General features: G+C 42.2%; 1 protein-coding gene across 1 annotated transcript in view; it reads left to right on the top strand.

The window, feature by feature from the left end:
- Nucleotides 1-5,249: 5,249 nt before the first annotated feature.
- The window catches only part of CTNNAL1 (catenin (cadherin-associated protein), alpha-like 1), a 49,055-nt gene continuing 39,566 nt past the window's right edge, over nt 5,250-14,738 (top strand). The window contains exons 1-2 of the mRNA XM_005859824.2: nt 5,250-5,405; nt 11,737-11,926. Coding sequence (XP_005859886.1) covers nt 5,250-5,405; nt 11,737-11,926 — 346 coding nt within the window. The remainder of the gene's footprint in view (nt 5,406-11,736; nt 11,927-14,738) is intronic.

A 14,738-nucleotide genomic window follows, 5' to 3' on the forward strand; every position in this document is an offset into this window, starting at 1 on the left:
CTGAACCCAGCGCCCGGGAGGCGAGAGGAACCTGGCCGGGGCCCCCCTGGCATATAGGGACCCTCCTCGTCGCCCCTTTCTGACCCGCTGCCGGCTCACGTTGCATTCCCAGCTCAAACCTGGGCTGTTGGCCGCTCTGGCTGGGGGTTCCTGCCCGCCCCCCACTCCAGCGCGCTCCCCGCCGCCTTTGTCCCTTCCCCGCGCCGGGGTGCGTGCGTTCTCTCGGCTCCCATTCACCGCGGCCGCCCTGCCCCTTCCCCTAACCTGCCTGCTCACCCCGCTGGGAAGAGTGAAGTGAAGGACTGTCTGTTAGTTAATCCGGATACACATCTTTTTTTTCTTTCCAAATTCCATTTGGGATTTATGGTTTATTGTATTTGCTGGTCCTAACAGAAGTCTGGAATCAGCTAATGGATGCGCTTAGTTTTAGAGAAGTTTTCGTTACCGTGAGCCGAGCTGTACGCCGCCCGAGGGCTCGAATTCCTCACCTGGATCAGTTGTGCGCCAAGTCCTGGGTGTGTGTGTGTGTGTGTGTGTGTGTGTGTGTGTGTGAAGAATTCTGTGCCTGGGGGAGCGCGTTGGCGTTGTGTGACTCACAACTAGGTTGCAACGTCCTGATGACTCACTAGTATTGCCGAAATTTTCGAGGTAGAGGGAATCTTCAAGACTATCTGACTAATTTTTTTTTTAGAAAAATCCTTTCTTACAGCACCCTTGACACCTGGTCGCCAGTCCCTTCTTTAAACGTGTTCAGTGATGGGAAGCCGGGAGCTGGTCCCTAGAATTGTAAATGCCATCTCTTCTCCCTCCCACTCCTGCAAACACTGGAAATGAGCAGTCACACGTGTCCCTAGATTCCCGTTACGCTGATTAAATGAACAGCTCCATTTTCTCCCTCATTTTAGCCTGGCTAACAAAACAGGTAATGAATACACCTGACCAGCTCCCCTCCCCCCACCCCTTCCATGTCTGAGAGATGCACTGACCAGTGGAAGGATTGCTAGGATCACTTAATTATGTCTGCACTGCCCCTCCCCCCAAAAGAATACCACCACCACCTCCAATGCAACCACAGCCCCAGGAGACACAGAAGTAAGAGAGTGGTGGAGTTCAAGTTGACAGGGTTTTCTTCGTTTATTTAACATCGACTCTACGACAGGCCATGTTCTGAGCACTTTATAAATATTAACTCATTGTCTTAACAATCCTGTGAGGTAGATAGATGTTTATTCTCATTATATGGCCGAGGGAACGGAGAAAGAGTGAAGTTAAGTAACTTGTCATGGGGCTGAACTATAAATGTCAAACTGGGATTTGAACCCAGGCAGCCTGGCTCCCGGGTCTAGGCTCTTAGCAACTGCCTGTGCTGCATCCTTTCTAGAAATTGGAAGCAGTGATGAGGTCAGCTAGTAGTAGGTCCAGAGAAGAGAGTCTACAATGGAAAAACAAGCTCAGGAAGGTTGTAATCTGAAGAAATGGTAACTTTTTCACAGTATCACTGCTAAAAACGGACCAGTCCTACAGCTGTGCCTTGTGTAATTCTGGGGTAAAAGAGGGTGGAGGGAGGAGGAGAGCGGAGGAGGAATGTATAAATCGCTGCTGAGAGTTAACTAGAGGTCAGTGCCAAAGAGGGAAATGCCAGTTTTTTTTTTCCTTCCCTATTAAAGACTCATTCAGGCCCATAGCTGAGGTTCTGCATCCCACACGTTCTATAGCCACAGCAGTATCTTTAGCACAATACCATGACTGATGATCCTAATGATAGACTGTACTCAACAAGAAAAAAGTTAAATTATGCTTAAAATGAAAAAAAAGTATAAAGCATGGCCAGAACGCTGTTAACAAAACAGGAACGTGTGGAGTACAATTAAACATGATTTTTGCCAGCCTGTGTGGCTCAGTGGTTGAGCATCGACCCTCGAACCAAGAGGTCACCACCAGTTTGGTTCCTGGAAAGGGCAGAAGCTCAGGTTGCAGCCTTGGTCCCCAATAGAGGGTGTGCAAGAGGCAGCAGATGGATGTTTCTCTCTCACTGATGTTTCTACCCTTCTCCCTCCCTCTCTAAAAATCAATAAAAACATTTTTTTAATAAAATGATTTTTAAGTTTCAGTAAATGTTAGCAGTTTAAAGCTGCAGCTCTCTAGAAAACTCATGTCCAAGAATCTCTTTTTCTAAGGATGCTGCATTATGCAACTCATGCTTCATCATCTTATCCAAGAAAATATTTCAAGCATTTTAAGAAAGCATTTGTTATGTGCTTGCTAGTTGCTGCTTTTTGAGGGTCTTGTATTCTAGTTGGGAGACAGAGGTGTACAGAATAGCACATCAAATGTCAAATGAACATTATCAATAGTAAATGCTCTAGCCCTCGCTGGTTTGCTCACTGGATAGACTGTCAGCCTGTGGACTTAAGGGTCCCGGGTTCGATTCCAGTTAAGGGCACATGCCTGGGTTGCGGGCTCCACCCCCAATAGGGGGCATGCAGGAGGCAGCCGATCAATGATTCTCTTTCATCATTGATGTTTCTCTCTCTCCCTCTCCCTTCCTCTCTGAAATCAATAAAAATACATTTTTTAAAAATAGTAAATGCTCTAAGAGCTCAGAGGAGACGTGGATGAGTCAGGAACAATGCCATAGAGGAGACAGTCTTGAGGTGAACCAGTTGGGCTAGCATTGCACAGTTTAGTGAGTTTCTCCTCTGATACAATCTCACCTCTCTGACTCTCCAGGTGAAAAGTTCTGGATTACTGGCCTTATTCTAGGAATGCAAGGTTGGGTCAATATTAGACAACTACATGCAATTTTCTGCATTAACATATTAGAAAAGATGTATTTTCTTATCATTAGATCCAGAAAAAGCATTCAGTTAAATTCAACTTTTAATCATGATCAAAAGCACTTAAGAAACTAATAACAGAAGAAAACTTCCTTATTCTGATAAAGTGTATTTGCAGAAAACTTACAGTTAACATCATAGCAATAAGTAAAAAAAAATTTTGTAGTCCTCACCAAGGACATGTTTTTATTGACTTTAGAGAGAGGGGCAAAGAGAGAGAGAGAGAGAGAGAGAGAGAAAGACAGAGAGCTTGACTTTAGAGAGAGGGGCAAAGAGAGAGAGAGAGACAGAGAGAGACAGAGATATGAGAGAAATATTGGTCAGTTACCTCTCCCTGACTAGGGATCGAACCCGAAACCTAGGTATGTGCCCTGAGGGGAATTGAACCTGCAGTCCTTTTGGTGTACAGGACAATGCTCCACCCAACGGAGCCACCTGGCCAGTGCTCAACAGGATTTTTAAAGGTAGAATTTGATAAAGGTAATCCTAAAATTTATATGAAAGAGTAAAGAGCCAAGAATAGCCAGAAGAGAAGCAGAGTGGGTGGGCTTACTCTACCAGATTTCAACAGTTATTACAAAGCTATAGCAAATTAAGGTAATGTGGGTATAAGGATAGAGATGGACAGATAGAGTAGTGAAACAGAATTCGAACCTAGAAACAGATCCACACATACGTGGAAACTTGGTAAATCACAGAATTAGCTCTGCTGGTCAGTGGGAAAAGGAAGAAATTTTATAAAAAACGGGTCTGGACCCTGGCCAGTGCTCTCAGTGGTTAGAGCATCAGCCCTAGCACCGAAGGGTTGCAAGGTTGATTCCCTGTCAAGGGCATGTACCTGGGTTGCAGGTTTGCTCCTGCCCCAAGTCAGGGTGAGTGGGGGAGGCAACCAGTTGATGTGTGTCTCTCACATTGATGTTTCTCTCTCTCTCTCTCCTCCTGCTTCCCTCCCTTTCACTCTCTGAAAAGCAATGGGAAAAATATCCTCAGATGATGATTAACAACAACAACAAAAATAAAAAATAATGGGTGGGGGGCAATTGGCTATCTAAATAGAAGCACATGGAACTGGATCCATAGAGAAACTCCTGTGTGTGTATTAGAGACATGGATTAGAATTTTGGTTTTTCTTCTTCTTCTTCTTCTTTTTTTTACTTCTATTGGCCCCAAACAGGAAACAACCCAAATGTAGGATGTTTAAATAAATTGTGCTATGTTCATACAATGAGATACTCTACAGCAGTGAAATGAATGAACCATGGGTATAATTATCTATATGGATAGATCTCAAAAAACGTAGTGTTGAATGAAAAAAAATTAAAGGTTCAAAACCTAGCAAAACAAAACCATATGTCATTTAGGGATATAACACTTGTGCAGCAGTTATAATAAGGGAAGGATGGGCACCAGATCGGGACAGCGTTCTTTTCCGGGGGAGGGAGTGATGTAGAAAGGGAGGGGCCCACGGGCACCTGGGTTGTCCGAGGTACTGACTGTTCTCTTCAGCTCACCGTGGTTGCATATGTCTTCCTTTCATTTCTATAAACTGTACGTGTGTATGTGATACACACTCATTTGTTACATATTTTCTAACTCAGACCATTTTTTAAAAAGCTCTGGGCTAAGTCCCAAACATATTTCCTGCAGAACAACTCCCCACCTCCTTTAATAATCACTGTATTCTTCCTGTCAAAACTCCCACTCCCAGTCTTAAACTGTTTTTATGCAAGGAAGGGCAGGGGGGACCTGCCACACAGCTCCACCCTGGTGTGGAATGTTAGCCTACCACCCACTAGACTTTTCCTGTCGGTGACAGATTTACCTCACTCTCCATTGTGCAGACCCCTCTCAGTTCTGAGGAGCTCGCCCTGTCTTCCCCTTTCTCTCTGCAGTGTCCTGGAAGCTTTTCAGGATCCTGTCTCACTAAGGTGGAGATAAACGGGGTACATAGGGGGCCCCCTTTGCTGATTTGTGTATGTGAATATATGTGTGTGTTTTGTTTTTTAAATATATTTCATTGATTTTTTACAGAGAGGAAGGGAGAGGGATAGAGAGTTAGAAACATCAATGAGAGAGAAACATTGATAAGCTGCTCCTGCACACCCACTACTGGGGCTGTTTCCGCAACCAAGGTACATGCCCTTGACCAGAATCGAACCTGGGACCCTTCAGTCCACTCTATCCACTGAGCCAAACCGGTTAGGGCTATGTGGGTTTTTAATTGCAAAGATAAAACACACAAAATCCAAACACTACAGTGGTGGATAAAGTAAGCATAATTGCCCCTTTTTCTTACTCTTAAAGCATCTCCCATGGTTTGATGTACTTTCTTTCATATTGGTTTCTGTAGTCGATTAGCTGATTTTTATGTCTAATGATTTTCAGCATTTACTGATGAGTGTCGAGGGAAGAATGTCCAGCCTTAAGAAAGGTCTCACAGGAGTTTATTTGAGTCAAAGTGACGACAACTGCCAGGAAGCCAAATCTCAACAGATTGAGGAAATGCTCTGGAGGATGGCAGTTTTGCAGCTTATTTTATACCTAAAGAATCAAAGGAGACACAAGCGGGTGTGGGGGTTACATAAAATCCAGGGGTTGCAGATTAGGGAGGTGGGAGAAAGCAAAGTAGGGAATCTGAGATTAGATAAAAAAGCAAAACAGAGACATGTACTTCTTTTACAGCGGTGGGTACAGGACAGTTAACACAGCATAGAAGGTTACGTGGGCAACAAGATAACAATGTGGTCTGTGCTTGTGCCTGTGCTGTGCCTTCGGGGTCCGGAAAAGATGTTCTCACATTCCAGAGGTTTGTTATCTTAGATGTGCAAAGACAAGAGACAGTTTCTTCGCCTCTTGTCTTTGCGCATCTAAGATAACATACCTTAGGAATGCTACACATGACTACCCACCGTGACCGCTATTAGTTAGGAATTTTTTACGTTCAGACCACCCTGTGTGCTTACTTTCGGTCACTGGGTGTGTAAGGCCGGCCATGCAGACTTCCCCTGAGCTTGTCAGGTTTAGTATGAGGCCCAGGAGTTAAACCCAGAGACAAACTTCTCTGTCCTGGGCTGGCTTTTTTATTCTTCAGGTCTCAGGGAATTAAGTCTTTGTTCTTTTATATAGGCTACGGCCATTTTTTTTTCTTCCTGGTCTTTGCTTTCTTGCCTCCCCACAAAATCAGTAAGTAAACGAAGAACATCGATTTCAATCAAGAGATTACTGTTAGTTACTCTAGGAAATAAAATAACATCACAAACTTGAGGGAAAAACAGAGATTCTAGAAGTGTGGACAGTGTCATACCTAACAATTATGAGGTGTTGCACTGTTTTACATTTACTAGTGTATTCCCACAGTGCCCTGGTGGGATGGGTGCTCACAGTATTCCTGTTTTCACAGGTGAGAACACTGAGTCATAGAAAGGTTAGATGACTTGCCACATGGCCGAGCCAGAATTCAAACCCAGGCAAGGTGATACCAGAGATCGGGCTCTTGTGCAAGTTTATGCTTTGTTAGAGATTGGTACTTCTTGAAACTGTTGGTTAGAAGGTATCAAGTAAGCCCTAGTTCTTACTCTTTTATTCCACAGCAGAGTTCTTCATTGTATCAGTTCTCTTTCTCCCCCAGGGATGCCTTCTCTGCCCTACCCCGCCCCCCTCTCCCCCCAGGCTCAACCAGCCGTTCTCTAGGTTAGTGTCAGGGCAGCTCCAGCTCCAGGTTGTGACGCCCAATATAAGATGCCTCCTATTTTGCAGAACAATAGCTAAAATATTTTTTGGCACGTTATATAATTTACAAGGCACTCTCATCAGCTGTCTGTCCCTTGATCCTTAAGACAATCCTGGAGGAAAGAGGAAGTGTATTGATTATGAGTGTAGGCAACTTATTGTGACCTTGGGCAAATACTTATCCTCTTCAAATTTTAGGTTCTTATCTGCAAAATGCGGGTGGTAAGAATATCTACCTCATAGAGATATAACCATTCAATGAATCAACACATGTAAAGCACATAAAATAGTGCCTGCTACTGTTGTGCTTAATGTTACAGGTTACCTATTTTTATTTTTATTTTTGCATGATGAGGAAATTGAAATTTGATCTGAATTTTGTAAAACTGTGTTTAAATGTGTATATAAACAAGACTGAAAGAATTATGCCAAAATGCTCACGGGATAGTGGAATTATGGGGGATTTTTATTTATTTAGGCTTTTCTAATTTTCCCATTTTGTTTTTTAAACCACATGAATAATTTTTGAACCTACCTTTTTAAAAGTTTGGTCATGATTCTAGAATATACTAGTAAGTAGACCTCTTAGTAAGGAATTTTATAAATTGACTTGGCTCCTCTAACTGTCAATTTTAAGGGCATACCTCTAGTTGGACTGTAACATTTTCTAGACTGCTTGGAGTAAGAGGAAGTCAGCCAGCCACACCTAATTATGCACCTGGGAGGATGCTTGTAGTGAAAGCAAAGTGTGTGTTTCAGAACTGAACAATAGTTGATATTTTAGCCTAATTGCAGGATCTTTTCTTTATGATTGAAAGTTTAAAGCTTTATGTAAATGAAGGGTTTGACAAACTGAGTCTGTTCCCAGGTGGTTGTTTGGAATAATCAATGGTGATCTAGCCCTGGGTTCTCCAGGTGGTCAGAAGAGTTCCCTAGACCAGTGGTCGGCAAACTCATTAGTCAACAGAGCCAAATATCAACAGTACTTCTTCAAAATAGACTCGCCCAGGCCGAAAACCGACTTCTGCGCATGGGCCATGAAGTTTCAATCGAACTGTACGTGCGCCCGTACGTGGTATTTTGTGGAAGAGCCACACTCAAGGGGCCAAATAGCCGCATGTGGCTCACGAGCCGCAGTTTGCCGACCACGGCCCTAGTCTATCCGATTTGGAGGAAAACTAAGCTGATGCTAAAGGATTCATATTGGTCTCCCTGCTTCCCAGCAGCATGGCCCACAGTCACCCACAAAATTCACCCATAGCAACTCCTCTTTGACATGATAACCTAATGGCTTTAGGTAATATTTTATTTTGAAGACAGTGTTTTGCCACCCTCAAAGAAAAAAAAATCAGGAAGGACAGTACTGGGTGGGCTTTGGTGTCAGACAAACGTGGGTCCACATTCTAAACTAGGCCACTTTTTAGCTGTGTGAGCCAATACTTACCTTCACTCAGCCTCCGTTTTCTTATCTTTAATAATACCTGAGAATTAAATGAGAGAGCTAATTATAATATACCTTGAGTGCTTGCCATAAACTTGGTACTTTGTTAAACACAATATGTGGATCGTTTCATTTAATCCTCTTATCAGCATCATAAGGCAGATAAGGCAGTATGGCTAAATGGTTAAGAGGCTAGGCTCTGGAGTCAGAATGTCTGGGGTCAGAATGTCTCCTTGATGTCCAATTTCTTTACTCTTCATGATGTCCAGTTTCTTCGTTTGTGAATACCTGCTTCATTGGGATTTTTTTGAAGCATTATAGGGTAGTATTACCCTGATATCAACACCAGATAAGGACAGTACAAAAAAAGAAAACTATAGGCCAATATCCCTGAAGAATTGAGGCAAAAAATTATCAACAGAATACTAACCAACCAAATTCAATAGCACATTAAAAGGAGCACACACCATGATTAAGTGGGATTCCTCTCTGCAATGCAAGGATGGTTCAACAAATGCAAATCAATAAATGTAATACACCACATTAACAGAACGAAAGGAAAAAAATCATATGATCATCTCAATATATGCATAGAAAGCATTTGACACAATTTAACATTTTTTCATGATGAAAATGCTCAACAAATTGGGTATAGCAGGACCATATCTCAATATAATAAGCCCATAGCTAACATCATCTTTAATAGTGAAAAGTTGAAAGATTTTCCTCTAAGATCAGGAACAAGACAAAGATGCCCATTCTCACTTCACTTATTCAGAATAGTATTGGAAGTCTTAGCTAGAACAATCAGGCAATAAAAATGAATAAAAGGCCCCTACCTGGTTTGGTTCAGTGGATAGAGCGTTAGCCCACAGATTGAAGGGTCCGGGGCTTGATTCTAGTCAAGGGAGTGGACCTCGGTTGCAGGCTAGATCCCTGGCCCTGGTTGGGGCATGTGCAGGAGGCAATCAATCTTTGTGATGTGTCTCTCTCACATTGATGTTTCTGTCTCTCCCCATCCCTTCCAGTCTCTCTAAAAATCAATGGGGAAATATCCTCAGGTGAGGATTAACAACAACAACAACAAAAAATAAAAGGCATTCTAATAGGAAAGGAAGAAGTAAAATTGTCTCTATTTGCAGATGACATGAGCTTATATATAGAAAATCCTAAAGACTCCACCAAAATACTGTTAGAACTAATAAACAAATTCAACAAAATTGCAGGATTAAAAAAAAATCAACATACAATCAACTATTAATAAAAATAAAATTTTGAAAATAGAAAATAAAGGTAGCCTGTCATCCCTTGCTTGAAGATTCTTCTTGGTTTCTATAGTAATAGAAACTAGACTTGTGATAGTGAGCATGCAATAGAGTATACAGATATCAAATTATAATGTTGTATACCTGAAGTTTATATAATGTTATTAACCAATGTTACCTCAATAAATTTAATTTTTAAAAATCAATATACAGAAATCAGTTTTTATTTTTATTTCTTTTCCTTTTATTTTATTTTTATTTAAAAATATTTATTGTTGAAAGAAATCAGTTGTTTTTATATGCTAACAATAAAATCTCTGAAAAATAAAGAAAACCATTCTATTTACAATAGCATCAAAGACAATAAAATAGTTAAGAGTGGACTTAACCAAAGAGGTGAAAGATCTGTACACTGAAAACTCTAAAACTTTGATGTCTTCACAACAGGGCAACTGGCTCCCCTAAAGTGAATAATCTCAGAGCGGGAGTGAGACGGGAACTGGAGTATCATTTTGACCTGTCCTCAAAAGTAGCATGTTGTCGCTTCTGCTTTATTCTAAGCGCAGCCCATGCTTAGGGAGAGAGGAATGAAGCTCCAGATCTTGAAAGGCGAAATAGCAAAGACTCTGTGGACACACATCAAAACCACTAGAGAGTCTGTCACTTTCCTGCTTCTGTCGCACTTACAAGAAAATACAAACTCTACTCCAACTCGTAGCCTTCATGGCTGGTCTGTGCCTACCAGTTGGATATCAGTCTTACACTTGCCCTCTGGCCCAACCTTCTTTAACCACTTCTGGTCTCACCTCTTTCCTTAGGTGACCCCCCTCTTTTTTAAAACAATGATTTCTTTTCCCTAGAATACTTTTTCCCTGATGTTGGCTAGTCTGGCTACCTGATGTTATTTACATTTCAGCTTAAATATCATTTTCTCATGAAGGAAGACAAATTACTTTCAGCTACACATACTTTCTATCCCATTTTCCTATTTTAATATTTGCATAGCATTTATATTTAAATTCTTTTGTTTACCTAGTTATGTGATTATTGTGTTGTGTCCCCCGACATTAGAATGTAAGCTCCATGAAAGCATGGGCCTTTCTTGTTCATTTCTGTTGCATCATTGCTTGGAATTTTATTTGGCATATGACAGGTGTGCAACAAATATAGTTTATATAATTGAATTATTGTCAATTCTACTAGACGGTTAACCAGACAGAGGCCAGATTGTAATGGTCTTGTTTACTGATGCATCCTCAGGGCCCGGCATCTAGGAAGTGTTTAAAATTTGAAAAACAATATTATAGATGAGGACATGTAAAGAGATTAAATAGATTTCCCTAGGTCATGTAGCTAATCAGGACAGAGCCAAGGCCCACACCCAGGCCTTCCTGATTCTAAACTATTAATACCATAACATAGAACGTGCTTGGCACATAATTATTGCCCAGGCAGTGACTCCCTTCCTGTTCTCTTAATTCTCTATCTGGTCTTTGCTACTATATTTATACAAAACACTTCAAAGTTATGTTCCATGGCCATCTGCTATTTAGGATCTATATTTTATGTAACATTCTTTAAATATTTTTATATGTCAGCAAAGTTCACGTGCTAATTTTATAAAACATTCTGAAGATTTATCTTTGTTTCAACCAGCTTAACTTGTTACCTTTTGTGTTTTATTTCAGGGCCTGGAACCAAGTGTTCAGACTCTTGGTTATTTCATTTACTTTGAGCTACAACAAAACTCAGGGAAGCATAAAACATAGATTATAGGGGTCATTCTCAGTATCTATTGAATTCAGTAAACATGTATGACACCATTTTGTACAAGCTATGAACTTGTGCTAGGCAGTAGAGTGGAATGCAAGGTGAAGATGCTGTCTCTAGCCCTGGCTGGGTAGCTCAGCTGGTTAGAGTGTCGTCCTGATACAATCAAGGTTGTAGGTTCGATCCCTGGTCAAGGCACTTACAAGTTTCAGCCAATGAATGCATGAATGGGTAGAGCAACAAATAGTTCTCTCTCTCCTTCCTCTCCCTTCCCTCTCTCTTGAAAACCAGTAAATAATAATAAAAATGCTTTCTACTCATAGTAGCTCAAGTCATAGCAAAAGAAACTAGACCTGAAGTGCTTTGATTTTCTGTGGATTCTCTGTAATGATCTAGCCTCCCCTATTTTTCTCCTGTCTGGAACATCTGTTGAAATACCTGGAGGGCTTCTGGAACTGCATGCCCCAGCTACCTGCCCTCTCATAAACTTGGAATTGTTATCAATGGGAGCATTGTCCTGAGGAGAGTTGCAGGATGCTTCCTGGTTGCCTCTGGGTTGAAGCATTAAACTATGAATTTGGTCTGTTAGGTTATCCAGGATGCCAGGATTAATGTACTTGGCCTTTGTGATATAGCTTCAAAAAAAGTTATTGCAATAAAACTTAAACAAGTTGCTTTTGTCTTTTATTCTTAGATTACCACACTTATTAATCACAAAGATAATACCAAAAAGTCTGATAAAACTCTGCAAGCAATTCAGCGTGTAGGACAAGCCGTCAACTTGGCAGTTGGAAGATTTGTTAAAGTAGGGGAAGCTATAGCCAATGAAAACTGGGATTTGAAAGAAGAAATAACTATTGCCTGTATTGAAGCTAAACAAGCAGGTATGTGGATGTTGATATCGAAGTGTGTTGATACCAATTGTATTGCTTTGGATACGATGACAAATTATTGTCTCATTTTGAGTAAAGAAGTGCACTGTGATTTAGCCCAATGATTATAGATGCCTGGGACATTAAAGGACAGGATTAGCTTCTAGGTCTACTGAACTTCTCTTGGCTCAAGTCCTAAGTCTGAAAGTATCATTTATCCATTTATTCTTTTAATAAATATGTTTTATTATTATTTTTTATTTTTTAGAGAGAGAGGTAGAGGGAGAGAAACATTGATATGAGAGTGAAACATTGCCCAGCTGCCTCCTGCATGCCCCCCACTGGGGATCGAGCCCACAACCCATGCATGTGCCCTGGCCTGGAATTGAATCAGCAACCTTTTGGTGCATGGGACAAGGGCCAACCAAGAGCCACACCAGCCAGAGCTCTTTTAGTAAGTGTCTACTGAATGCTGGCTATATGCCAGGTGCTTTTCTAGGCCATATGTATCTAGCCATGTACAGATTAGTCAAAAGTCTGCTTTCATGGAACTCAGATTCTGGTACAGTAAGGGAGACATACCTCTGTCCAGACCATAAACAAACGAGTCAATAGGTAATAATGTCAGTTAGTGATAGTTATCATGAAGAAAGTGACAAAGCACAGGAAGGGTTAGGAAACCTATGGAATTGTATGTTAGAGAGGGTAGATGCCATTGACATTTTGGGCGGGATAATTGTTTGTTGGTAATCCTTTGTTGGGGGTAGTAACCCTCCATTGTCGACTGTTTAGCAGAATCCCTAGCTTCTACCTATCAGCTGCCAGTAGGGGACCCCTCTGTCCCCATTGTGACAACCCAAAATGTCTCCAGACACCCCCAAATGCCCCCAGTTGAGAACTGCTGAGATAGGGGGTGGTCAAGAAATCCCTCTAAGGAAGTACCATTGGAGCAGAGACTGCTCAGCTATGTGGATACCTGGGAAAAAGAAGAATAAAACCAGGTCTGTCCTTCTAGGCAAAGGTAGGAACCTTGGGTTGTGTTGTAAGTGTAATAAGGGAGCTAGTAGGTTTTGTGTAGAGTGGTGATCTGATCTCATTTATATTTTAAAAGGATGACTGCTGGCTCCTGTTTGGAGAATGGGTTTTAGGAGGTAAGAGGGTGAAATCAGAGAGACCAGTTGAGCGGCTGTTGCAGCGGTTCAGGTGACAGATGGTGGTGACTTAGACCCGGTGATAGCCTTTGGGGTGGTGAGAAGAGGTTGCATTTGGTTATATCGTCAAGGTGACGCTGACAGGATTTTCTGACAGTTTAGTTGTGGGATGTGATGGGAAGAGTGTAGGTGTGGAGTGTGAACAGCTGGGTAAATGATGTGCTGTTTACTTCCACGGGCAACCCTGAGGGGGGAACAGGTGATTTGGAGAGTCACCATGGGGGAGAGGGAGTGGGGGAGATAAGGCCAAGGAAACACAGAGAGGCCAACCAGATCAGCCATGATTCTGTATGTTACATGACTGACTGCGGGTATTATTCCGCAAATGATCCTTTGAGGAATTTTGAGCCAGATGAAAGACACGTCGTTTTGTGTTAGAACACTCTCTGGTAGTATGGAGGGAATGAACAAATGAGGGCTAATTGAGAGAGAGTGGAGACTAAAGGCAGGGAAGGTTTTACAATAAACCAGGCTAAAGCAGGGCAGGGTCCTGGTGATGTAAAGAGCAGGAAGAACACGCGAAACACCCACCAGCGTGGTTAATAGCTAGAAGTCGGTCGTGGATTAAAGGAAAGGGGGCTTCTGGGTGACTCTTGGATTTCTAGCCATTCACGGGGTGGAGAATAGATGCAAACTAGCTAGTTACACATAAGTTAAAGATGACAACCATGAAGCTATAAGAAAGCTTTGTGGCTTTTTCAGGGAACTGATTTCTGAACAGTCTACACTTGGGACGACTTTATAATGTTAAGGGAGCACCGAACCTTGGTGGTGGAGCAGACCAAATGCTACCAACGCACGTACTTTAAGTTCAATGCCAGGGGTTTAGTCAGAAAGGTTAAATAATGCCATATGTGCAGGCTCATGTGTAATATTTTTGGTGATTGAGAGCCACAGGAAAAAGTAACATTTTCCAGAGGTCCAGAGGGAACATTTTCATCTTTCAGCTCTTGCTGTTAGAATGCAAACTTACACTCTTTCTCCTGCCCCTTTCTGTGTGTATGAGGTTTAATTCTAAATGTTTTTCTCTGTATATTTTGCGACATAAAACTTTGTCATAGTTCCCTATGGCTGTGTAACTAATTAACCCAAACTTAGCAACTTCAACTGCAAACGTCTATTACCTCACATCGTTTCTGAGGGCCAGGCATCAGGGAGCGGCTTACTGGCTGGCTCGGGGTCTGTGTCTCAGGAGGCTGCAGTCATGGGATGGGCTGAGCCTGCAGTTATCTGAGGGTGGACGCTGCAAACTTTGTCATCGTTCCCTATGGCTGTGCAACTAATTAACCCAAACTTAGCAACTTCAACTGCAAACGTCTATTACCTCACATCGTTTCTGAGGGCCAGGCATCAGGGAGCGGCTTACTGGCTGGCTCGGGGTCTGTGTCTCAGGAGGCTGCAGTCATGGGATGGGCTGAGCCTGCAGTTATCTGAGGGTGGACGCTGCAGGACCTGCTTTCGAACTCCTTCTCAAGGCCATTGGCAGGCGTCACGTCTTTGTTGACCATGGACCAGAGGCCTCAGTTTCATCTCATGAATGCCCCTCTGTAGTAACAACTGCCTACAGCATGGTACCTGCCTTCCCTCCGAGAGAGAGAGAGAGAGAGAGAGAG

The sequence above is a fragment of the Myotis brandtii genome, unplaced genomic scaffold (assembly GCF_000412655.1).
Source record: "Myotis brandtii unplaced genomic scaffold, ASM41265v1 scaffold13, whole genome shotgun sequence".
Classification (NCBI taxonomy): Eukaryota; Metazoa; Chordata; class Mammalia; order Chiroptera; family Vespertilionidae; genus Myotis; species Myotis brandtii.